This window comes from Heterodontus francisci, chromosome 20, assembly GCF_036365525.1.
Source record: "Heterodontus francisci isolate sHetFra1 chromosome 20, sHetFra1.hap1, whole genome shotgun sequence".
Taxonomy (NCBI): Eukaryota; Metazoa; Chordata; class Chondrichthyes; order Heterodontiformes; family Heterodontidae; genus Heterodontus; species Heterodontus francisci.
Genome location: NC_090390.1, coordinates 68,703,228 through 68,730,767, shown reverse-complemented (window position 1 = coordinate 68,730,767; position 27,540 = coordinate 68,703,228). Strand labels below are relative to the sequence as shown.

Genomic DNA, 27,540 nt, shown 5'->3' with positions numbered 1-27,540 from the left:
ATGTCTGCTACAATGTTTTTACTCAATGGGTAATAAACTTGTGGAATAAGTTATCAGGGAAGACCACTGAAGTGGACTGTAAGTGGACTCAAGCATCCACTAGATGCTTCCAAAAGGGAGGCAATTAATATGGTGGGAAAGCTGGTGGTGGATTTAAGGTCAATTACAAGTGGGAGTCATTTGTTGGATCTAATGGCCTTTTTCTATTCCAAAAGTATTAATGTTCTATGCACATGGTTATTTCTCATTTATATTGGCAGCTTATTGCAGTGTTTCACCATGCTTATGGATTATACAGTCAGTGGTCTAATAATATTTAAACAATACTACCATGCACTTTGTATTCCCTGTGATGTTGCTTCCTCTTCTAGTACTCGAGGATCAAAAGCTATATTTCATTGCTGAAAAAGTGATTCCTTTTAAGTTCCAGCATTCTCCAAAAGCACTTATGTTCAATCGTCTTAGCTGTAAAAAGCTGCAGTGCAATTGTGAAGCCATATATTACAATTTTAATCAAAAGCCATTGATTTCCAAAGACTTGCCTTACCCATACGCTAGTAAAAGCAGGGTACTTGCCCGATTCAAAAATGGGAAAATATACCATAAATTTTAGTGTATGTTGTTTGTGATCCTTCGCGGTCTAGAGGAAAGACCTTGTATAACAATGAGTAGTTGGAAGATTTTTAAATGTTTCATCGCATAGGATATTGTACAAGTACTGAGATTTCATTTACCTGCTGTTGTGGCATTTTGAGCTCAAGGTACAGACTCCATTGATTTGAAGTTATGAATAAACAAGCCAAGCAAACCCTCTGAAAATACAATGTAAGGGCAGGTTTCCTCTTTGCACTAGATGTAGCAAAATCTTAAACTGGATCTTCATAAACCTATTTGATCTTACACCCTGTGCACAAGCAGAAATCATCCAGAACACATACAAGTCACCTTCAACTACAAGCTGTATGATTCATCTTGTTGGACTTTCAGCATCTTGATTTGGCTGCCATTGTGCATATTTTTATGTATAAATTTAGAAGGATTTGCTGTCTGCATGCCAACTATATGGGATATACTGGCTGGAACATTTGAAGGGGGTGGACAGAAGGAAAGAAAATGAGTTGTTTGGCTCACAGGCAGATGGGAGGATGGGGTTTTTATGTAGATCTTGATGTGCATTGGTTTCTTGAGTACTGTGTTGGCTTCAACTTTTACATAAATACTACTCCAACCTTTGGCCACATATTGAGTGGTCTACTCTGGAGGAAGATCTGCCAAATCTGAACAATTATTCAGCTGCTGTATTATGCCAAATTTATACCACTTGGTGTATAATTGTTTAGTATAAATGGTGGCTCTCCCAAGGCTACTTTCTCATTTATCTGTTGTGTAGAAGTCCTAATCTGCTTTGATTTTTCTTATGCCTCCAAGCAGTTTGTAATTTCTGAAGCTTATGTACTCCATGTTCTTTAAATTTCCAAATTAACAAACTAATGAATTATTTTAAGTATATGGAAAATCATAATGCTAATTGCTTCGGATTCACCTAATGTGTCTCAAATCAGAAAACTTATGGTTGATCAGCTTAATTTATTCGTCAAAAGATCTAGGCTGCCCTTTCTGGGGAAATACTTACAGTTTCGAAACTGAGAATGGTTAAGTGGCTGGTTGGATACACAATGCAGTGATGTCTGAAAGGTAGCAAACCTTCAGTGAGGTTCAAGGACCATTCCATGGGGACCACATCTTGAGCTAATTTTTGGAAATAGCACTACAGACAGCATTTACAGTCCTGCTACTTCACCAAACAATTCTGTTTCAATTTTCAGCCGAGGATGCTTTGCAATTTTGGAAGTCTGTTTTGACTGCAAGTGTGTTTCTCCTGATTTAGATGAAACAGTTTTCCTCCTAATCGTTGCTGGGTTGGAACTCTGGTATGTGGAGGCTCCTGAATGATGAAGAAATAAGATTACTTGCCACATGGGGTCTTCCTTATTTTTCTAATGAATTCATTCTTTACATACCAAAGTTAGTCCCATTGGAATTTATTTGTATAGTTTTTTTAGATATTACATTTCTGTATAACTTTGTTGTATAATTTATCTGTGACCATTGGAAATGAACTGACCCATCAATCTGCAGGAGAGGTGCCCTTTATGTGGGAGGAAGAATTACATAGGCCACAGTGTGATGCTTTTGATGATGTCTTCCAAAGGGACGAACTCCAAGTTTGCTCTTTCCATTGCCAGCTTGCACTTCTTGCATGCCATTATTTAAGAAAAGTGGAAACCAGAAAATTATAGATCTGTTGGGGAGTAAGTTATTGGAATCTATAATTAAGGACAGAGTGACTGCATACAGAGAAGTTTGAGCTGATTTAGAGAGAGCCAACACTGATTTGTAAATGGTAGGTCATGCCGAATGAACCTAATTGAATTTTTTGAGAAAATAACTAAAGTAGTACACAGGAGGATGTCTATGAATGTAGTTTATATGGCCTTCCACAAGGTATTCAATGAGATTTCACATAAGAGATGGCAGCTAAAATTAAAGCTCGTGAAACTGAAGGCAAATTGTTGACCTAGTTAGAGCACAGTGTAAGGACAATAGTATGTCATTGAATCGGAGGGAAGTGATTACTGGTGTCCCACAAGGATCAGTGCTAGGGCCTCAACTATTCACTCTATTTGTTAATGAATTGGATAACGCAATAGAGAGCCACATATTCAAAGTTTGCCAATTATGCCAAGATTATTGGTAAGAAGTATAAAATTCCAGAGACATTTATAGATTAAGTGAGTGAGGAAAAACAGTGGCAGATGGATTTCAACATGGGTAAGTGTAAGGTCATCTATTTTGGAAGACTAAAAGATAGAATCCAAGTATTTTTTAAATAGTGAAAAGCTAGGAACAGTAGAGGTCCAAAGTGATTTAAGGGTCCATGTACACAGATCACTAAAATGTAGTAGTCAGATACAAAATAAAATCAAAAAGGCTAATGTTAGTCTTTATAATTAGAGGGCTAGAATATAAAGGGGAGGAAGTTTTGCCACGGCTATACAAAGACCTGGTTAGACTACATCTGGGGTACTGTGTATCATTCTGGGCACCGCATGTTAGGATACATTGGCTTTGGAAGGAGTGCAGCACAGGTTCACCAGAATGTAGTCAGGACTCCAAGATTATGGGTACATAAACTAGACCCAAGGAATTGATATGGTAGAGAGAGAAACTTTACCACTGGTGGGGGCAGTCTAGGACAAGGGGCCGTAGCCTTAAGATCAGAGCCAGGATATTCAGGAGAGAAATTGCGAAACGCTTCACAGAGTGGTAGAAGTGTGGAATGCTCTCCCAGAAAAAGCAGTAGATACTAGCTCGATTAATTTTAAATCTGCAATTGATAAATTCTTGTTAGACAAGAGTATAAAAGGATATGGAGCTAAGGCAGGTGGATCGAGTTTAGATACTTGGTTAAATTTTTTGAGGTGGTAATATGGAGGGTTGATGAGGACAGCGAATTTGATGTGACCTACATGGATTTTAGCGAAGCTTTTGACGAGGTTCCACATGGTAGACTGGTCATAAAAGTAAAAGTCCATGGGATCCAAGGGCAAGTGGCAAGTTGGATTCAAAATTGGCTCAATGACAGGAAACAAAAGTTCATGGTCGACTGGTGTTTTTTGTGACTGTTTTTTCAGTGGGATTTCTATGAATGTAGTTTACAACACCTTCCAAAAGGTATTTGATAAGATTCCTATCATGAAGACCCCCACCTGCCAAGAGTGAGGCATATTAATTTTGTCATATGAACATTAATTTTAAACTGTTGCTGGAGTGAAGAAATAATGTCTTCCAAGAGAGCACCAGACATTCGGCTAGAAGGACATTTGCATACTATGAGACGGTACTTGGAGAGACAAATAACTACTCCCTGGTCCAATTAACCCAAATGGATTTTGATCACCAGATATTGAAGTTGTAAGGAAGCTCACATTCCAGGGTCTGCTGAGATGATAGAATCCACAAACGCAGAGGTGGTAAAACCAGCTGGTCACATGACTAACCAGCTAGACCAGGCTTTTTGAATTAGACACAGGACAGTTTGAATTCAGACTGCGGAGTGCAACTGAACCTGGAACAAGACAGCCTATCTCCTGGCTGGTGCGCAATCGCTTTCTCACAAGCCTCCGGACCCACTGAAGACACACAAACCTCAAAAGAGAAAAGACTCCTACATGGAAACAAGTTAAAGTGCACTGGGCCCCAATGAACAGCAAGACTTACTGGCAACCAGAGACTCAACATCAAACTCAAAGGACAGTAAATAGAAACCAGCTATTGCCTCAAACTTTTCCCCTATTTTCTACTTTTTCTGTCTCTATTTGCATGTGTGTTTATTGCGTATGCATGCTAGCGTGGTCGCGTCATGTATGCACGGTCGTGTCGCATGTTCGTAGCCGTTACCCAAATTAGAATTTAAGATGAATAAACTTCCACCTTTTTTGTTTAAATCTAAGAAAATCTATCTGAATTGATTTCTTTGCCTTACAATTGGAAAGCGGTGAACAAGGATTCATTGGGGGGGAGCTAAAACACGGTGTTTTAAAAATTAAACCCTGTTACGGTTAAACCAGGCAAAGGCTGAGTGGGAACCCCTAGACCCCTCTCTCATCTGGTCGTAAATTCCACATAAGAGACGGGCAGCTAAAATTAAAGCTCATGGAACTGAAGGCAAATTGTTGACTTGGTTTGAAGACGGAAAAAGGATAATAGTATGTCATTGAATTGGAGGGAAGTGATTAGTGGTGTCCCACAAGGATCAGTGCTGGGGCCTCAACTATTCACTATATTAATGAATTGGATAGGCATCCCACTGGAAACAGCCTTCCAGCTATTACACTAGAGAGGGTACATAGGAGATTGCCAGGACTGGAGAATTTAAGCTAAGGAAAGATTGGGTAGACTTGGGTTGTTTTCTTTGGAATAGAGGAGGCCGAGGGGTGATTAAATTGAGGTGTATAAAATTGAGGTTCCCAGATAGAGCGGATCGAAAGGACCCAATTCCCTTCGCAGAGAGGTCAATAACCAGGGGTCAGAGTTGAAGTAATTGATAAAAGGATTAGAGGAGAGTTAAGATATTTTTCTTTCACCCAGAAGGTAGTCGGAGTCTGGAACTCGCTGCCTGAAATGGTGGTAAAGGCAGAAACGCTCATTGCATTTAAAAAGTACTTGAATAGGCACTTGAAGTGCTGTCACCCACAAAGCTACGGATCAACAACTGGAAAAGAGGATTAGGCCAGATAGCTCTTTTTCTGGTCGACACAGACACTATGGACTGAATGGATTCCTGTGCTGTAAATTTCTATGATTCGTCCAGATCAGCCTTGATTTCATTGAATGTATCAGCTGTGGCACACACTCGCCTGAGTCAGAAGGTTTATTTTATTTATTTATTTTTTTTTAGAGATACGGCACTGAAACAGGCCCTTTGGCCCACCGAGTCTGTGCCGACCAACAACCACCCATTTATACTAACCCTACAGCAATCCCATATTCCCTACCACCTATCTACACTAGGGGCAATTTACAACGGCCAATTTACCTATCACCTGCAAGTCTTTGGCTGCGGGAGGAAACTGGAGCACCCGGCGAAAACCCACGCGGTCACAGGGAGAACTTGCAAACTCCGCACAGGCAGTACCCAGAATCGAACCCGGGTCTCTGGAGCTGTGAGGCTGCGGTGCTAACCACTGCGCCACTGTGCCGCCCCATTGTGGATTGTGGGTTGTGGGTTCATGTCTCACTCCAGGACTTGAGCACAAAAATCAAGGCTGACACTCCAGTGCAGTACTGAGGGAGTGCTGCACTGTTGGAGGTGCCGTCTTTCGGGTCAGACGTTAAACCGAGGTCCAGTCAGCCTCCCCCAGTAACATAATAGGTGCTGCTCTGGCATTTTTTGTCTATCTTCTAATCTTTAAATATGCTTCTCCACCTCCTACCACTATTAACTTGAAACAGAGACAGTTCTTGGTCTCCCAATCCAATGGAACTATTTCAAAGAGGAGCAGGAGAGTTATTCCCTGTGACCTCAAACAACAGCACAAAAGCAGATTATTTGGTTATTATCACAGTGCTGTTTGTGGGAGTTTGCTGTGCGCAAATTGGCTGCCACATTTTCTATATTACAACAGTGACTACTCTTCAAAAGTACATCATTGGCTGTGGAGCACTTTGGAACATCTGGTGGTAGTGAAAGGCACTGTATAAATTCAAGTCTTATTCTTATTTGAATGGCAGTACAGGCTTGCGGTCCTGATGACTTCTTATTGTTCCTGTGTTCAGGATGCAGAGAACATGAGAGAATAATTCAAAGATTGAGGAAGACTCTGCAAAGTTAGATAATTTTACTTTCATGATTGTTCAATGTCCAGAGAAATTGGGGAATCTAAGCTTTAAGTACCAATTGCAATTAGCTGCATATATATTTTGATGTTTTAAAAATGTCTTTGTAGTCATGTACTGTGAAAAATGGTTCATCTAATGTTGGGCTTGAAATATCCAGTTGGTTCAGAATTTGGTTCTGATCATTCTGATTTTAATATCTAAGTAAAGCTCTGAGATTCTTTTATGTGGTACAATGATCACAGGCTGTTAGTTACCTTACATGACAAATTGAAGTACTGTGTTATGACCAGGTGAGCAATGTCTAGGGGTCTTTTGCTATCTTCACCTGGTCTTATTGTAACAGGGTTTAATTATTAAACACACTGTGTTTTGAGCTCCCCTTTGTGTGAATCCTTGTTCACAGTTTCCAATGATAAGGCAAGGAACTGAGCACAAACAGGCTTTCTTCGGTTTAAAGCAGAAAGATGAAATTTATTAAACCTTAAACTTAAAATCTAATACGGTTCACGCTTACGGATATATGACACGCTCATGCTAGCATGCACAGGCGATATAAACATGCAAAAATAGGGACAGAAAAAAGCAGAAGAAAAGATAAGCAGATCAGTTTGAGGCAATGTCTTGTTACTGCTTCTCGAGCTTGCTGTAGTTCTTGATTGAAGAAATAGTCTTGTGTTTCGTTGGAGCCCAGTAATCATCTTAAAACTTTGTTCACGTGGCAAACCTTTCTTTGAGTTTCATGTGTTTTCACCAGATTCAATTCCATGGGAAGAGATGAAGGCAGGCAGGAGAGGAGATGTTCTTCGTTCCAGGAGAGGTCTTTACTCCATGAGCACATGGCTTCTTCTCTGGCAAGTCCTTTGGGAGTTTAAATTCAAAAAGCTCCCAGGGTGCTCAACCTGTTAGTTATGTGACTAGCTCCTTTATATTGGAACAGTCTCTTCAACACCCTTTGTTGGAAGTTCAAATCCAAAAGCTCCAGCCAGCTAGACATGTGACTGGAACTAGTTTGACCACTTCTGTGTATTGGAGAAACAGGGACTGGCTCCCTTTTGTTTCCACATTGTCGTGTATTATGCAAATGTCCTTCCAGTCAGAGATTGCAATTTTTTACGTTTTAATGTTCATGTGGCGAAATAATGCGTGCCTCAGTCTTGGCAGGTATGGTTTGCCTGACAACTGGTAAAGCCTTATAACTTAATAAATTGCACATCTGCTAAGCTAAGCATATTCTTCCTGCCCTGCATTTTGTAAAGCAATAACATGATCATTTGTGGTATGCCAGAGTCCTAGTAATAAAGATTATCACACTGGTGAAATCCATCAATTTAATATTCAAGCGTGTTACAGCCAGAACTTTGAAAAAACACAATTTCTACATGCTTTCCACCTGATTAAAGTGTTGACAAGGCAGCCAGAATAATCCATTGTGCTGCCTTGGTGGAAGTATGTAGATCATGTTAAATTTCTGCATTCATCTATTAAGGGGGTCCTCCAACAAAGTCATCTAATAAACAGCTTCTCACATCCAACTTCCAACATTTTACAAGATCACAATCTGTTGTTTTTCCCTTTGATTGGTAACATAATAGGTGCTCCTCTGGCATTTTTGTCTTTCTTCTAATTTTTAAATGTGCTTCTCCATCTCCTATTACTATTAGCTTGAAATAGAGTCACTTCTCGGTCTCCCAATCCAATATTTTCCAATATGTTGACCATTAGCCACATTTGGCTAATTGGGAATCACAAAATAGCGATATCACATTTACCATTAGTAAATAAAAATGACTAATAGACATCAGTGTTGGGCATATGATCTCACTACTCATTTGTATTTTAAGAACTCAAACTTGTTCTTTTGGCTCCTTTTAAAACTCTTGTTCCGCAGTTTAGATCTTAGCTATTATTATTGATTTCTGATACTGTTATAATTGTGCTTTATGTTGCTGCAAAATTGATCTTTATTTCTAAAATAAAGGCTAACTTTATTGTAGTTAGTGTCCAAATACTGGCCGTTTATAGTCGTTTTGCCACCTGTCCTCTGATTCTTCTCCCACCACCACTACCAACAACAACTTGCACTTATATAGCACCTTCAACATGGTAAAACGTCCCAAGGTGCTTTAAAAGAGGATTATCAAAAAAATTTGACAAAGTGTTCTAATCCAGATAGCCAGTTGAATTGGAGCCAATCTTTACATATTTTTATATTTATTTACGGAGTTACAAATTACAAACCCGCATCTCCTAACTCAACAGCCACAGTTTCAGTCTGTGTCTATTTATATGGGCACAAGAGAATGCCCACAACCTACATACAATTAAACACAAGTAATATAAAATTAACACCAATCCACATAAGATAATTACGACTGGTGGTCAAAGAGGTTGGTTCTTAAGGTGGGTCTTGAGAGAGAGGTAAAGAGGCATTGAGGTTTGAAAAGGGAATTCCAGAGCCGAAAGCCCAGGTGGCTGAAGACATGGCGGATGTTGGAGCGCTTTTAAAATGAGGAACGCGCAAGCAGCTAGAATTAGAGGAGTGCAGATATCTGAGGATTGTAGGAATGGGGGAAGTTACAGTGCTGGGGAGGGGATGAGAACATTAAGGGATTTGAAAACAAGGATGAGAATTTTAAAATTGAGGCGTTGCTTGACCAGGAGCCAAAGTAGGTCAGCAAGCACGGGGTAATGGGTGAAAAGGACTTGGTGTGGGTTGGGACATGGGCAACAGAGTTTTGGATGAGTTCAAGTTTATCGGGGTGGAAGACTAAAGGCCGTCCAAGACAGCATTAGAATAGTCAAGTCTAGAGGTAACAAAAGTCTGGATTTCCACAGCTGAGACAGGTGAAAAGGGGCTATGTTATTGAGGTCAAAGTATGTGGTCTTAATGATGGGGCTTTCCTCTATTTGGTTGACCTCAGACAATGACCATGGCTAGGGAACGGAGTTAGTAATGAAAACCTGGTTTTCATGGACACTGGTCCATGGCACACTAGAGGGTTACACATTTTAAGTCACTTACCGAACAGTTTACATAAGTTTGATTTAGAGATACAGCACTGAAACAGGCCCTTCGGCCCACCGAGTCTGTGCCGACCATTAACCACCCATTTATACTAATCCTACACTAATCCCATATTCCTACCACATCCTCACCTGTCCCTATATTCCCCTACCACCTACCTATACTAGTGGCAATTTATAATGGCCAATTCACCTATCAACCTGCAAGTCTTTTGGCTGTGGGAGGAAACCGGAGCACCCGGAGGAAACCCACGCAGCCACAGGGAGAACTTGCAAACTCCACACAGGCAGTACCCGGAATTGAACCCGGGTCGCTGGAGCTGTGAGGCTGCGGTGCTAACCACTGCGCCACTGTGCTGCCCTTATTGCAACTTATTTCCAGATCATCTTTAATGTTAGTCTCTCCCTGTCACTCCCTTCCCCTCCCTAGTCAAATATCATACACTGTTTTCAAATCCAGAAGATGACTTATTGTCCTTTTACAAATGCATCTCAGATTGGCTGCTTAGGAGGTTGGAGTTTCTTTTCACCCCTATGGTAAATGGTATGTTGGCCTTCATAGCGAGAGGAATCGAGTACAGAAGCAGGGTTGATTTGCTGCAATTATACATGCCACACCTGGAATATTGTGTGCAGTTTTGGTCTCGTTATCTGAGGAAGGATGTTCTTGCAATAGAGGGAGTGCAGCGAAGGTTTACCAGACTGAATCCTGAGATGGCAGGGCTGACATATGAGAAGAGATTGAGTCGGTTAGGATTATATTCGCTGGAGTTCAGAAGAGTGAGGTGGGGATCTCATAGAAACCTATAAAATTCTAACAGGACTTGACAGGGTAGATGCAGGAAGGATGTTCCCGATGGTGGGGGAGTCCAGAACCAGGGGTCGTAGTCTAAGGATATGGGGTAAACCTTTCAGGACCGAGATGAAGAGAAATTTCTTCACGTAGAGAGTGGTGAGCCTGTGGAATTCACTATCACAAAAAGCAGTTGAGGCCAAAACATTGAATGTTTTCAAAAAGGAGTTAGATATAGCTCTTGCGTCTAAAGGGATCAAAGGGTATGGGGTGAAAGCCAGAACAGGCTACTGAGTGGATGATTAGCCATGATCATAATGAATGGCGGAGCAGGCTCGAAGAGCCAAATGGCCGACTCCTGCTCCTATTTTCTATGTTTCTATGTAAATCTTTTCTGCATCCTCTCTCAAGCTTTTACATTCCTCCTTAAGTGTGGTGTCCAGAATTGGACACAATGCTCGAGTTGAGGCTGAACCAGTGTTTTATAATGGTTCATCATAACTTCCTTGTTTTTGTACTCTGCCTCTTATTTATAAAGCCCAGGACCCTACATTCCATTTAAACTGCTTTCTGAACCTGCCCTGCCACCTTCAACGATTTGTGTACAGATATCCCCAGGTCCTTCTGTTCCTGCACCGGCTTTTAGAATTGTGCCCTTTAGTTTATTGGGCGGCACAGTGGCGCAGTGGTTAGCACTGCAGCCTCACAGCCCCAGGGACCCGGGTTCGATTCTGGGTACTGCCTGTGTGGAGTTTGCAAGTTCTCCCTGTGTCTGCGTGGGTTTTCTCCGGGTGCTCCGGTTTCCTCCCACAAGCCAAAAGACTTGCAGGTTGATGGGTAAATTGGCCATTATAAATTGTCACTAGTATAGGTAGGTGGTAGGGAAATATAGGGGCAGGTGGGGATGTTTGGTAGGAATATGGGATTAGTGTAGGATTAGTATAAATGGGTGGTTGATGGTCGGCACAGACTCGGTGGGCCGAAGGGCCTGTTTCAGTGCTGTATCTCTAATCTAATCTAATCTAAATCTAATCTATATTGTATCTTTTCATTCTAACTACCAAAATGAATCATTTCACGCTTCTCTGCATTAAGAACAAAGAAAATTACAGCACAGGAACAGGCCCTTCGGCCCTCCAAGCCTGCGCCGATCCAGATCCTCTACCTAAACATGTCACCTATTTTCCAAGGGTCTGTATCTCTTTGCTTCCTGCCCATTCATGTATCTGTCTAGATACATCTTAAAAGACGCTATCGTGTTCGCATCTACCACCTCCGCTGGCAACGCGTTCCAGGCACCCACCACCGTCTGCGTAAAGAAATTTCCACGCATATCCCCCCCTAAAATTTTCCCCTCTCACTTTGAACTCGTGACCCCTAGTATTTGAATCCCCCACTCTGGGGAAAAAGCTTCTTGCTATCCACCCTGTCTATACCTCTCATGATTTTGTACACCTCAATCAGGTCCCCCCTCAACCTCCGCCTTTCTAATGAAAATAATCCTAATCTACTCAACCTCTCTTCATAGCTAGCGCCCTCCATACCAGGCAACATCCTGGTGAACCTCCTCTGCACCCTCTCCAAAGCATCTACATCCTTTTGGTAATGTGGCGACCAGAACTGCACGCAGTATTCCAAATGTGGCCGAACCAAAGTCCTATACAACTGTAACATAACCTGCCAACTCTTGTACTCAATACCCCGTCTGATGAAGGAAAGCATGCCGTATGCCTTCTTGACCGCTCTATTTACCTGCGTTGCCACCTTCAGGGAACAATGGACCTGAACACCCAAATCTCTCTGTACATCAATTTTCCCCAGGACTTTTCCATTTACTGTATAGTTCACTCTTGAATTGGATCTTCCAAAATGCATCACCTCGCATTTACCCTGATTGAACTCCATCTGCCATTTCTCTGCCCAACTCTCCAATCTATCTATATTCTGCTGTATTCTCTGACAGTCCCCTTCACTATCTGCTACTCCACCAATCTTAGTGTCGTCTGCAAACTTGCTAATCAGACCACCTATACTTTCGTCCAAATCATTTATGTATATCACAAACAACAGTGGTCCCAGCACTGATCCCTGTGGAACACCACTGGTCACACGTCTCCACTTTGAGAAACTCCCTTCCACTACTACTGTCTGTCTCCTGTTGCCCAGCCAGTTCTTTATCCATCTAGCTAGTACACCCTGGATCCCATGCGACTTCACTTTCTCCATCAGCCTACCATGGGGAACCTTATCAAACGCCTTACTGAAGTCCATGTATATGACATCTACAGCCCTTCCCTCATCAATCAACTTTGTTACTTCCTCAAAGAATTCTATTAAGTTGGTAAGACATGACCTTCCCTGCACAAAACCATGTTGCCTATCACTGATAAGCCCATTTTCTTCCAAATGGGATTAGATCCTATCCCTCAGTATCTTCTCCAGCAGCTTCCCTACCACTGACGTCAGGCTCACCGGTCTATAATTACCTGGATTATCCCTGCTATCCTTCTTAAACAAGGGGACAACATTAGCAATTCTCCAGTCCTTCGGGACCTCACCCGTGTTTAAGGATGCTGCAAAGATATCTGTTAAGGCCCCAGCTATTTCCTCTCTCGCTTCCCTCGGTAACCTGGGATAGATCCCATCCGGACCTGGGGACTTGTCCACCTTAATGCCTTTTAGAATACCCAATACTTCCTCCCTCCTTATGCCGACTTGACCTAGAGTAATCAAACATCTGTCCCTAACCTCAACATCCGTCATGTCCCTCTCCTCGGTGAATACCGATGCAAAGTACTCGTTTAGAATCTCACCCATTTTCTCTGACTCCACGCATAACTTTCCTCCTTTGTCCTTGAGTGGGCCAATCCTTTCTCTAGTTACCCTCTTGCTCCTTATATATGAATAAAAGGCTTTGGGGTTTTCCTTAACCCTGTTTGCTAACGATATTTCATGACCCCTTTTAGCCCTCTTAATTCCTCGTTTCAGATTGGTCCTACATTCCCGATATTCTTTCAAAGCTTCGTCTTTCTTCAGCCGCCTAGACCTTATGTATGCTTCCTTTTTCCTCTTAGCTAGTCTCACAATTGCACCTGTCATCCATGGTTCCCTAATCTTGCCATTTCTATCCCTCATTTTCACAGGAACATGTCTCTCCTGCACGCTAATCAACCTCTCTTTAAAAGCCTCCCACATATCAAATGTGGATTTACCTTCGAACAGCTGCTCCCAATCTACATTCCCCAGCTCCTGCCGAATTTTGGTATAGTTGGCCTTCTCCCAATTTAGCACTCTTCCTTTAGGACCACTCTTGTCTTTGTCCATGAGTATTCTAAAACTTACGGAATTGTGATCACTATTCCCAAAGTAGTCCCCTACTGAAACTTCAACCACCTGGCCGGACTCATTCCCCAACACCAGGTCCAGTATGGCCCCTTCCCGAGTTGGACTATTTACATACTACTCTAGAAAACCCTCCTGGATGCTCCTTACAAATTCTGCTCCATCTAGACCTCTAACACTAAGTGAATCCCAGTCAATGTTGGGAAAATTAAAATCTCCTATCACCACCACCCTGTTGCTCCTACATCTTTCCATAATCTGTTTACATATTTGTACCTCTATCTCACGCTCGCTGTTGGGAGGCCTGTAGTACAGCCCCAACATTGTTACCGCACCCTTCCTATTTCTGAGTTCTGCCCATATTGCCTCACAGCTCGAGTCCTCCATAGTGCCTTCCTTCAGCACAGCTGTGATATCCTCTTTGACTATTAATGCAACTCCTCCACCCCTTTTACCTCCCTCTCTATCCCGCCTGAAGCATCGATATCCTGGGATATTTAGTTGCCAATCATGCCCTTCCCTTAACCAAGTCTCAGTAATAGCAATAACATCATTCTCCCATGTTGCATCTCACATGGTTTTGCCCTTTCCACCATGTCTATGTCCTCTTAAAGTCCATCACTATCCTTCTCTGCTCCCTTAGGTCCAAGGTATGCAGACTTGAAGGATATGCCAGACACCTGGTTTAGACATCCACTGCCAGCTCTAGCTGAATCACATAAAGCACTATTGGGTCCTGCTCTCATCTGCCAAAACTGTTCGCTACTCCTGGATCATCCTGGAATGCAAAGATAACCCCTGGCTTCCTTTCTCTATGCAAGCTATTGTCTTAACTGCCTCTCTCCTGTCTCCTCCACCCTAGCCTCCAACAATACGTGCGATGAGCTCATGTGCTTGTTACTTAAATTAAGACCATTCGATTTGCTGTCAGATCCTTCCCTTCCACTAGCCCACCATGCCAAGCTTCCTCCTCCATAGCCCTGAATTCACATATTTCTCTAGCTTCTCTCTCACCTCCCCTCTTGTCCATAAGACCTACCTCCTGCTCTCTCGACCCTATTCCCACTAAACTACTGACCACCCAATTCCCTTCCTGGTTCCCAGGTTAGCCAATATTGTTAACCGTTCCCTCTCCAGTTGTTGTCCCCCTCTCCTTTTACATCTGCTATCATTTCCCCTCTCCATCAAAAAAAACAATTCTTAACCCTACCATCCTTGCAAACAACCATCCCATCTCCAACCTCCCTTTCTTCTCAAGTCTTGAAAGTGGTGTCATCTCAGATCCGTGCCCATCTTTCCCAAAACTCTCCATGTTTGAATCCCTCGAATCAGTTTCTATCCCAGCCTTACCAAAATGGCTCTTATCAAAGTCACAAATTACATCCTATGTGATTGTGTGAAAGGTAAACTACCCCTCCACATCCTTCTTGACCTGCCTGCAGCCTTTGATATGGTTGACCACACTATCCTCCTCCAATGCTTCTCTGCTGTTGTCCAGCTGGGTGGAACTGCTTTCACCTGATTCCATTCTTATCTATCTAACTGTAGTCAGGGTATCAAATTGCAATGGCTTCTCTTCCCACTCCCACACAGTTACCTCTGATATCCCTCAAGGATCTATCCTTGGCCCCCTCATATTTCTCATCTGCATGCTGCCCCTCAGTAACATCATCCAAAAACAGTTTGTTTTCGTATGTATGTTGACGACACCCAGCTTCACCTCACCACCACCTCCATTGTTGCTAAACTGTCAGACTGCTTACCAGACATCCAGTACTGGATGAGCTGAAATTTTCTCCAATTAAATATTCAGAAGACTGAAACAATGTTTTTGGACTCGCTGCAAACTCTCTCTTCCCTAACTACCGACTCCATCTATCTCCCTGGCAACAGTCTGAGACTAAACCAGTCTGTTTGTAATATATAATATATCAGCCTGTTTGTAACCTTGGTATCATGTTTGACCCAGGGATGAGCTTTTGACCACAACTATTTCTACCTCTAACATTGCCCGACTTTGCCCTTGTCTCAGCTCATCTGCTGAAACCCTCATTCATGCCTTTGTAACCTCTAGACTTGACTATTCCAACACACTGCTGCCTGGTCACCACATTCTACCCTCCATAAACCTGTGGCCATCCAAAACTCCACTGCCTGTGTCTTAACTTGCACCAAGTCCAGTTCACACATCACCCCATGCTTGCTAACTTACATTGGCTCCCGGTGAAGCAAGGTCTTGATTTTAAAATTCTCATCCTTGTTTTCAAATCCCTCCATGTCCATGTCCCTCTCTGTCTGTCTAATCTCAAGCCCAACAACCCTCTGAGGGTATCTGCACTCATCTAATTCTTCCTTCTTGACCATCTCCAATTTTAATCCCTCCACCATTGGTGGCCGTGCCTTCAGCTGCCTAGGCCCTAAGCTCTGGAATTCCCTCCCTACACCTCTCTGCCTCTACCTCATTTTCCTCTTTTAAGACACTCCTTAAAACCTACTTCTTGGACCAAGGTTTGGTTCATCTGACCTAATGTCTCCTTATGTGGCCAGATGTCATACTTAGTTTTATAATGTTCCTGTGAAGCACCTTGGGACATTTTGTTACGTTAAAGATGCTATATAAATATAAATTGTTGTCTCAGTTCACCATACTTACAAATCTTGTCATCTGCAAATTTTGAAATCGTGTCCTCCGCATCCAAGTCTACATCATTAATGAGCATCAAGAAAAGCAGTGGTTCTTCTTCTGACCCCTGGGGACCACCACTGTATACCTTCAACCTATCTGAAGAACAGCTGTTTCTGTCAGTCAGCAAAACCTCACATCCATGCTGCCACTTGCTTCAACTTTGCTGACAAGCCTATTATGTGGCACTTTATCAACTTCCTTTTGGAAGCCCATATACACCAAATCAACTGCATTACATTGCTCCTTGACCTTTTCCATAGCTAATCTAAACCTTAAGATCCAATGATCGCTATTTCCTAAATATTCCCCTACTTGATCTATTGACCCACCTCATTCCCCAGAACAAGATCCAGCAATGCCCCCCTCCCTCAATAGGCCGGAGGTGTACTGCTCAAGAAAATTATCCTGAATACACTTCAGAAACTCTTTCCCCTTTCTTCCCTTTACAATTACTATCCCAGTCTATATTAGGATAATTGAAGAACCCTTTTATCACTGCTCTATAGTTCTTGCACCTACCTCTCTCTAATTTCCCTGCAAATTTGCTGTTCTATATCTTTTCCACTAGCCGATGGAGTGCACCCTGAAGTGTAATGGCGTCTCTCTTGTTTCTTAACTCTAACCAAATAGAATATGTCCTTGACCCCTGCAGGACACTGTCTCTCTTGAGCACTAATTCTCGTTAATCAATGCTGCCCCCTCCTCCTTTCTTTCTTTCCCTATATTTCCGGAACATTCTGTTGCTAAGTTTCCAGTTATTATAATATTTAGTTTTAGGGTATAATAAATTAATGAATGACTCACAGTAGTGTTGTGGCTGTAAGCCAATTGTTAGTTCCTTCAAAGTGGTGCCCTTTCTTCTGTGTGCATTATTGGCCAATTCTGTCATTAAAAGTGGAGCAAACATTTGAATAAGATTGGTTTTTGACATTTCTAAAATGATCTTTTGTAAGTGGTAGCCAGAGGGTGAATTATTTTAAGTATAATATTGACATTACAAAATGCACATCTTGTTTAACAGATTTTTTGAATACTACTCATTCACCATGAATCTGTTGTTACCTGTGTTCCTTCTATGTAGATTCAAAGGATTGAATGGCTATATCGGTGTTTTTGTACCTCTTCATTGGGAGCTATTTGGGGTATGAATAAAAATGCTGACATTTATTACAAAAGCAAAGTAATGCGGATGCTGGAAATCCAGAAATAAAAACAGAAAATGCTGGAAATGCTCAGCAGGTTGGGCTGTATCTGTGGAGAGAAAGAGAGAGTTAACGTTTCAGGTCTGTGACCTTTCATCAGAAATTCTGATAAAAGGTCACAGACCTGAACATAAACTCTGTTTTTCTCTCCACAGATACTTCCCGACCTGCTGAGCATTTCCTGTTTTTATACCAAGTTTAACATCTTGGCTTTTATACATGTCTTGGATAATTTAGGTCAATTGTTAACATAATCTGGCTTTTGTCTATTATGTCATAGAGACTATCATTGAACCAAGCAAATCTGGTTTCTCTCACTGCATTAACAATCTGTGACACCTCCAGGCGCGTATCCATTGTCTCTCGAGATAAGGAGGCCCAAAAAGAAAAGAAAGAATTACTAAATTATGATCTATATTGCAAGAGAAATGTATTGGTTTACAGCAGGTTGTGGAATCTTAGTCAGCTGCAAAAACATGGTAGTGTGATCACTTTTCTTCTGACAATCTATTAACCTTTGTTAATGTGAAAAGGCCGAGACAAAATTATCAAAAAAATAGTACAAATTATGTGAAAATGTCTCCAATTTACAGCTCTTGACAAGTGGTAAAAGAAAGCTCAGTATAATATGAATGTGTTATCAAAGGCTTTGTAGGGATACTGGACATTAACAAGTTCCATTGATACCAGACAAGTAATTAACTAGCTCCATAGAGAAATAGGACAGGTAATTAATGAGCTCTTGAGAGTTACTGGACAATCTAGCGGGAAGCACACAGTTTAACTGGACAAGTTATTACCAATTCCTGTTAGTGAATCCTTGGAGATAGCAAGCAGATTAATAATGAGCTCTTTAGAAGTTGAGAAAAACTGAGGTTTATTGAACACACCTGTGATCACATATGTGAAAAGGCCAAATTAACCCGAAGTAACTCAATGGATAAGTGCATCAGGTGTTGGCTTAACAAGCAATATAGGCAAATAAAATATTGGGTACAATTTCTGGTGCGTGTTTGCTTAACTGATCTCACTAGTGGCCGCAGTAGCAATGGGGCTAAGCTACGGGGAGGAAATAAGCAAAGGATCTCACTCCTGATCATTATCCAGTGATGTGTGAGTGGATGTAAAGGGAGGGGGGGGTGTGGGTGGGTGGATGTAGGGGGAGAGGTGGGTGTGTGGATGTGGAGGATGTAGGGGGAGGGGGGTGTGTGTGGATGTGGAGGATGTAGGGGGAGGGGGGGTGTGGATGTGGAGGAAGGGGGGTGTGTGTACTTGTGTTTGTGGAGGCCGGGAGGTGCTGATGCCACCATCCTTTGAGCTTATTGCTTGTCTGAGCATCTGATCCTGTCCTATAGGCCAGCAATGTAATTTTCACTCATTGGCCTTTCCAGACATTCCTAAGCCATTGAGCCCAAGTCCTCTGCCTAATGTGCTACTAAATCCTGCCTCCCTGTCCTGGCGCTACAATTCTGCCAGGACAAACTTTTCAAACTACTAATTTTTTCTAAGTTTTTTTTTCTTAATGTATAGTGGGCAAGGAGAAATATTGAAAAATGTTAGCTGTGTTGTTTATAGAAATTCTTTATAGTTGCAGAAAGGTGCAACTGCATTCTGATTGCTCTTGAATTTCTAAAGCTATTCACGTGTTTTATGTTCTTTTGAGTTGAACAAATGCTTAAACTCTTGTGACCTCAGCTAACCATATGACCTGATGTCCATGATAAACTGGTGATCCTCAACATCACGGGATGGTGTAAGTGCAAGTTTTTCCTAAAACTAGGGCAAAGTTACAAATCTTTTAACTAAGGGAGAGCCACGAATATAACAATAGATGTTCTTTCTGCAATGCAATCGGGGTTGCAAAATCTATTTCGCAGTTCATCTTGTAACTCTTCCACCTGAGTGTTTACTGTGAGTTGAGTGATTTGAATTTTTCTGTTTCTTTTCTACATCGATGGACAAGAATTTTTTTATTTAGAGATACAGCACTGAAACAGGCCCTTCAGCCCACTGAGTCTGTGCCGACCAACAACCACCCATTTATATTAACCCTACAGTAATCCCATATTCCCTACCACCTACCTACACTAGGGGCAATTTACAACAGCCAATTTACCTATCACCTGCAAGTCTTTGGCTGTGGGAGGAAACCGGAGCACCCGGCGAAAACCCACGCGGTCACAGGGAGAACTTGCAAACTCCACACAGGCAGTACCCAGAATCGAACCCGGGTCCCTGGAGCTGTGAGGCTGCGGTGCTAACCACTGCGCCACTGTGCCGCCCATTTTTAATTTTGAACTCTCATTTCTGAGCATCAACAGAAACTAGAGATGGAATTGATCAAATGTACTGCTTCCAATTATTCTTGGTAGATATTCAGGTTTTTAAAGTAATATTCTATTTTTAATTTTTAACATTATCATGGGTGCATCGAACACAATGGTACTGAATTATGCGGAGAGGTTGTTCTGACAAAACACCTGAGAAAATGATTTAACATTACTATTGGCTTTGAATCATGCTGTTAATTAATTTGCAAATATAAATTGACCTGTTAAACGATGAGTTTACTTATAATCAAAAGTTAGTAAACCCGTATTCTAGATTAATGACGTTCTTTGGCCTTGACTAAATCTCACTTCACTATGTTAAATTATTAATGAATGTGAACCCTAAAATGTTCTGTTCCAAGGAAGTATTACTATGTATTATATGACCAGTATAATAAACTTTAAAATACTACCAAATCTGTTTTTATAAAGTATTTTGTTTTATATCACACTGAACCATCCCTAATATCTTACATTCAACTTATCCTTAGGTTGCTGGTCGGGGTTAGATATGATTCTACTTACAAGTTTGTGTGTATATATTTCTGTAACATTGCCTTTAAATGGATTAGTTCTACAAATAAACTGGCTTCAGTTTGTCATGTGTGGTAATTAGGGCTGCCTCTTTAACCTTTAGCCACAGACTATCTGAGCAATTGACCACCATATCTTCCAGCTTGTCTGACATGAGAACGACATCAGATGAAGAAAGGGCACGACAAATTACTGCCACACTTCTACAAATGGAGCTGTTCTTAGTTTTCACCACAGCTAATTCGATCCAGTTCACTTCACTCATTTTTCTGAGTGAGATCAAAAAAGGAGCCTTGAATGAACAAGTCCATCATGTCTTTGACACATCAATGTGAGAATGAAAAGCAGGCCATGAGGGAGGGTTCCTGTCTTTAGAGTTCAGACAATACCTGATGAAAGAGTGCCTCATTCAAATCAATCCTGTAGCGAGTAGGGCAGAACGCCTCAGATCACTATTGCAGACCCAGTAGAATAAGAATTAGCAGGCTTGATTCACTGGTCACCTTTTTCCTTACAGCTGTGACCTTTGTTGTAATGTGACCTTTTTTCGCTCCCCTACCCAAACCCCCGCTACTGCTAAAGGTTATTTTAGGTTCTGACTGGATTTAGTTCTGGTCAGGGACCCCAGCAGTGTTGGCTAGGTAAAGCGTCCTGATCATGACCTAAGCAACCTGGTTATAGCTTTCAAAACTGTACCAACTTAACAGGAAGAAAATAGAGCTCCAAGTAACATTTGACATTTCATGCTGAGGTGAAGCCCTGCTTTCCAGCAGATGAATTGTTCACAGCAAGATGCTATTTGGTGTGTATACAAAAATAACACAACTTATCCCAATTTAGGTCAGAGCAACTTTTTTAAATTATAGATAATACAAATAAAGGATATTCTTAGTCACATGAGTCACATATACCTGTTAATCTTGCAACCATTAAAATGGGTAATAATCAGAACACAAATTTAAACTAATTTTAGTAAGCTATGCTCCAATAGGATAATGGTTTAACAAATCCTAAATATCTTTCATTTCTCTTGCAAAAAATTAAGTATTAATATAGAATACATATCACTTGTTCTTTTAGTGGCAAAATGAGCTTAAGAAATACAATGGAATGAATAATCAGAAGAGGAAAAGTCTGAAATTTTTTTGTTTGTTCATCCAAGGATGTGGGCATCACTGGCTAGGCCAGCATTTATTGCCCATCCCTAATTGCCCTTGAGAGGTGGTGGTGAGCTGCCTTCTTGAACCGCTGCAATCCATGTGGGGTAGGTACACCCACAGTGCTGTTAGGGAGGGAGTTCCAGGATTTTGACCCAGTGACGGTGAAGGAATGGCGATATAGCTCTAAGTCAGGATGTTGTGTGGCTTAGAGGGGAACTTGCAGGTGGTGTTTCCATGCATCTGCAGCCCTTGTCGAGGTCGGGAGTTTGGAGGGTGCTGTCTAAGGAGCCTTGGTGTGTTGCTGCAGTGCATCCTGTAGATGGCACATACTGCTGCTACTGTGCGTCGGTGGTGGAGGGAGTGAATGTTTGTGGATGGGCTGCTTTGTCCTGGGTGGTGTTGAGCTTCTTGAGTGCTGTTGGAGCTGCACCCATCCAGGCAAGTGGAGCGTATTCCATCATACTCCTGACTTGTGCCTTGTAGATGAACAGGCACTGGGGAGTCGGGAGGCGAGTTACACTCCCCAGGATTCCTAGCCTCTGACCTGCTCTTGTAGCCACAGTATTTATATGGTTACTCCAGTTCAGTTTCTGGTCAATGTTAACCCCCAGGATGTTGATAGTGGGGCATTCAGCGATTGTAATGCCATTGAATATCAAGGGGAGATGGTTAGATTCTCTCTTGTTTGAGATAGACATTGCCCGACACTTGTGTGGCGAATGTTACTTGCTCTTTATCAGCCCAAGCCTGGATATTGTCTAGGTCTTGCTGCATTTCTACACTGACAAAAAAAAAGAAAAAGTATCTGAGGATTCAAAGTAGGGAGGGAGGAAAGGGAATGATGCTGAGAATTATAGCAACAGAATTATTCTTTGAATAGGAATGTAAGCTTCTTTCTCTTTTGGTTGTGGTGTGATGTTTGAACCTTCAGCAACAGGTTAATTTCCTCTACTCTGAAGACCATTAAATTAGAGTGTTCAAAAGAAATTTTATCATAAAGCACATTGGTGACCTAATATATTTAAATGCATGAAACTGTGGAGTGATAATGATTTTGAAAGTGTATATAATGGCATTGTAGTGTTGTTTCACTACAGAATATGTGTGACAGTTATTGAAAGGGGCAGATCTGATCGAGCTGAACTGGAGATATAAGGGGGAAGCCACTTAGGACAGAGATGAGGAGAAACTTCTTTACTCAGAGGGTTGTGAATCTTTGGAATTCTGTACCCCAGAGGGCTGTGGAAACTCAGTCATTGAGTATGTTTCAAGTAGAGATTAACAGATTTCTAAATACCAATGACAAAGGGATATGGGGATAGTGTGGACAAAAGGCATTGAAGTGGATGATCAGCCATGATCGTATTGAATGGCAGAGCAGGCTTGATGGGCTGAATGGCCTACTCTTGCTCCTGTGTTCCTAAGTACTGCAGGTTATAGGCTAGATGGGAGTAGTAATTTCTATGTGATTTTTTTTTTTTGGCTTACTCATGTAGCTAAATATAGATGAGTGTAAATTTGCCACTTCCCCATTTGTAAATGGAGTGCAAAGAAAGAGTGATAGAAAATAGAAAGTTGAATCATGCTGAATTATTCTTTTGCACCTTTTTGACATCTCGTTAAAGAATGCAGTTGGTTTTGATCTAGGTGCAGGTAGCCTGCCTATATTTTTGGTAAGGAAATATTGTATTGTGCAGCAATTGGGTGGAGGAGAGTTTTTTTAATGGCTGTTACTTGCCATTTGTTGAAGTCTGTTTCCATTAACTTGCGTTGGTTTGCAAGAAGCATTACGGTCTTTCTTGTTTCGCCTGTAACACCACAAATTGAGGAGAAGCTTCATAAGAATGGACATCTTCAAAAGAAAAAGGATTAGTGGGGTTGTGCATCAAAGTTTCAAACATGACACATCAGTGTAATTCTTGTCGCAAAATTCTAATACAAAGAGTGGATTGAACTGCTGTAGATGTTGCTAAACTTCATTTAAATGAACGCTTTTATAGCTACCCTCAAATTCAATTTAGAATTTTTCTGTTTATTTCAGTTTAGCCAAGCCCATAAATTCTGAAGATCTAAAGGCAACTGTATCCGTTGACAAACATAAACGTCTGGAGAATAATCAACGTTCAAGTAACGCTTTCAAGCAACATCACTCTGAATACTATGGAGACAAAACCAGAGTAAGTGTAAGGAAATATGCTTCCTTTTTGCACACGAGAAAAGCTGTCCAAAATACGTAGCGTGTGCCATGTCCAATAAAGTACTGTTTGTTTTGAGGCAAAGCTTTCACTTCTTGACTTATTTCAGTACTCATTTATTTAATCTAAAATTGATTTTGATTGACTGCCCTTCTACGATACTCGTACCTCTGGATTGATTTGATGACTAAAAATGGTAACATTTTCAGCAATTTTACAAAAATGTTATGATTTAATTTTTGGATTAAATTTAAATAATTTTGAAATGAAGAACCTTTCTGTATTAAGAATTTGATAAGTGCTTCCCTCTTACAATTTATGTACTTGGAATGCTTGAACCACTATTTTTTGATTTATATTGTCTCTTTCCAATTTTTATATCTGCTTTTATGGTCCTTCACTTAATTTCTCTTCTTTTGAAAAAGGTGCAGGTTATATTTAATCAGGCTTTTGTTTATACCATTCCGCTAGAATAGTTGACAGGTTGGGTCTAGAGTAGCCCGTCACTGAACCCAGCAGCTGCAGCTAGAATGAGTTCTTTCAAAAATGTTCAGCTGGCTGTGAGGTGGAGTCACTAGTAAAGTGGAGCATTCTTCAGAGAGCAAAGGGATAAAAGTTTTGCCTCACCACAATAGGTATCTGTTGTTAAGTGGCCATGGAACACCATGGCAGCTCTTCCTTTCCATCAAAATTAAGTCATGCTAGAGAGGGTAGAAATTAGGGAGGAGAATGGAATTTAAAAAGTTCACCCTTTTTTCAAAAGGTGCTGCTTATTTTTCTTGCCAGTTTTCTCCAACAAATCATACAAGATTTTTATAATCTCGATCACTTTCCTTTTTGTTTAACTAATCCAGAATGCATTCCTAATTCTAATTTCAATTTACAATTAACATACATTTAAAAACCAAGTGTCCCATGTCCATTATAGCACAGACCATTTCTGGAGTAAACTCCCACTACTTTGTCCTCAACAAGGTGCCTTAGGACAAACCTCAGAAGAGCACCTCTTACTGTAATAAATTAACATTTCTGTTTCTCAGAACAACTACCTGTTCTGGCCTATCTGAGTGACTATGTCAAATTCTTACCATGATAGTAGACCCACGTTACTTTTCAAGCGCCACCGTGTTCTTTCAGTTTTTGTGGGAAATATTGGTAGTAAACCTTCATCCACCACTTCATATTTCTTCCATGGGTGGAGGAGAGGAGGGTATAAAATTTAGTTGATATGCACAGAGCATGTTTTTTTTTACACTTATATGGGGAAAAATCTAATCAATGCTAGCAAATTTCAGATCGTACTGGACAGCAAAGATAACTGGCTTCTTCTCCACTATCATCTCCTTAAATTCCTCTCCCCGCCTCCCTCTTCTCTCGCCTCCAAAAACAAGAACAAAGAGATCATTGGATGATCTCAATCCTAGAGACAATTCAGCTGCCTCTGTTGATTCTTCCACATTCTCTTGCCTGCTAAGCCAAAGCACTCTCCAGGTGCACCACTGCTCTGGCCTTGACCCACATCTTTCTCTAGCTTCTCTCCTATCTCCCCTCAATCACCTCATCTTTTCCATGCTGCTGCCTTGACTTCATTCTTGGTAAACTACTGATCACCCAATTTCCTTTCTTGGCCCCCATGTAAATTGTAAATTCCCTTCGCTCATTTAAACCAATATTTTGCATTGGTCTTCACGGTGGAGGACACTATAAACATCCCACAGATATCAGATAAGCAAGGAGCTACTGGGAAGAAAGATCTTGTAACAGTTTCTATCACGAGTGACAAAGTATTTGACAAACTAATGGGACTAAAGGCAGACAAGTCGCCAGGACCTGATGGCCGACATCCAAGGGTTTTAAGGAACTGGCTACAGAGATAGTGGAGGCATTGGTCTAAATATTCCGAAACTTACTGGATTCCAGGAGGGTCCCAGCAGATTGGAAAACCGCTAATGTGACGCCCCTGTTCAAGAAGGGAAGGAGACAAAAAGCAGGAAACTATAGGCCAGTCAGCCTACTAAGGAAGAGATAGCAGGACATTTAGAAAAGCTTAACGCAGTCAAACAGAGTCAACATGGTTTTGTGAAAGGGAAATCATGTTTGACAAAGTTGCTAGAATTCTTTTGAGGATATGACAAGTAGAATTGATAAAGCAGAACCAGTAGATGTAGTGTATTTGGATTTCTAGAAGGCATTCGATAAGGTGCCACATAAAAGAATATTGCACAAGATAGGAGCTCACGGTATTGGGGGTAATGTAATGAGGACATAAGGAATGTGCAAGGGGATATAGATAAGTTGAGTGAGTGGGCAAAAACTTGGCAGATGGAGCTTAATGTAGGAAAGTGTGAGGTCATGCACTTTGGTAGGAAGAATCAAAAGGCAGGCTATTAAATGAAGAGAGACTCCAAAAAAGTGCAGCACAGAAGGATCTGGGTGTTCTTGTGCATGAAATACAAAACGTTAGCATGCAGGTGCAGCAAGTAATTAAGAAGGCAAATGGAATTTTGGCCTTTATTGCTAGAGGGTTGGAGTTTAAGAATAGGGAAGTCTTGTTACAACTGTATAGGATGTTGGTGAGGCCGTACCTGGAGTACTGTGTACAGTTTTTGTCCCCGTATTTAAGAAAGGATATATGGGCATTGGAGGCAGTTCAAAAGAGATTCAAGAGGCTGATTCCTGGGATGAAGGGGTTGACTTATCAAGAACAGCTGAACAGGTTAGGCCTTTATTCATTAGAGTTTAGAAGACTGAGGGGTGATCTTATTGAAACGTACAAGATTCAGAGGGGGCTTGACAGGGTAGATGTTGAGAAGATGTTTCCACTAGTGGGGGAATCTCGAACTAGGGGACATAGTTACAGAATAAGGGGACACTCATTTAAAACTAAGATGCGAAGGAATTTCTTCTGAGGGTAGTGAATGTCTGGAATTCTCTACCCCAGAGAGTCGTGGAGGCCAAATCACTGAGTATTTAAAGAGGAGGTAGATAGAGTTTTGAAATATCGGAGAGTTGAGGGCTATGAGGAGCTGGTACGAAAGAGGAGTTGAGGTCTGGGGCAGATCAGCCGTGATCTTATTGAATGGCAGAACAGGCTTGAGGGGCCGAATGGCTTACTCCTGCCCCTATTTCTTATGTTCATGTCCAGTAATGGCTTCTTTTAGCACCCGTGCACCATTGCCTCGCTAGTCCCCCAAGCAGCTGTCCTTGGCCACTTCCTTTTTCATAATTACATGCTAACCCTTGACAATGTTATCTACAGACCTAGGGCCAGCCTCCATATGTACATCGACACTCAGCTACCTTTACATCACCTCGCTGGATCCCTAAACTGCCTCGGTGTGGTCACACTGCTTGTCCAATATCCAATTTTGGATTAGCCAAAATATCTTCCAGTTAAACATTTGGATGACTGAAGCTGTCATCTTCTAGCCCTGCCTGGAGCGCCATACTCTGCCTCACTCCATCTGCCACTGAAACGCGCATCAGTGCCTTGTCATCTCTAGACTTTACTATTCCAATACTCCTCTGGCTGGTATCCCATCCTTCACCCTCTATAAATTTCAGCACATCCAAATTTCTGCTCCCATACCAAGTCCTGTCCACTCATCTTTGCTGACTTCAATTGGTTCTTGGGCCTTACCCACCTCTAGTTTAAAATTCTCATTCTTTTGTTTAAACTCTTAAATGGCCTTGCCCCTCTCTATCCTTTGTAACTTCCAGCACTACAACCAGACCCCCCAGAACCCTCCAATTGTCTAACTCTTGACCTTTATTGCATCCTCCCCTGCCATCATCCTACCATTGGCGGCCATGCCATTAGTCATCTAGGCTCCATGATCTGGAATTCCCTCCCTAACCACCTCTGCCCCTCT

General features: G+C 41.6%; 1 protein-coding gene and 1 long non-coding RNA gene across 3 annotated transcripts in view; one reads left to right on the top strand and one right to left on the bottom strand.

Annotated features, from left to right (window-relative positions):
* LOC137380714 (rab11 family-interacting protein 2) overlaps positions 1-27,540 on the top strand; it is a 120,901-nt gene that overhangs the window by 82,968 nt on the left and 10,393 nt on the right. The window contains exons 4-5 of one of the 2 annotated variants that reach the window (XM_068052986.1): positions 1,827-1,931; positions 23,515-23,650. In XM_068052986.1, coding sequence (XP_067909087.1) covers positions 1,827-1,931; positions 23,515-23,650 — 241 coding nt within the window. The remainder of the gene's footprint in view (positions 1-1,826; positions 1,932-23,514; positions 23,651-27,540) is intronic. The other variant, XM_068052985.1, reaches the window with a different exon arrangement.
* On the bottom strand, positions 1,739-23,290 carry LOC137380716 (uncharacterized). The gene is made up of 3 exons (XR_010977070.1): positions 23,212-23,290; positions 17,052-17,129; positions 1,739-1,945 (listed from the first exon to the last, which is right to left on the bottom strand). It is a non-coding gene; the product is annotated as an uncharacterized lncRNA (long non-coding RNA).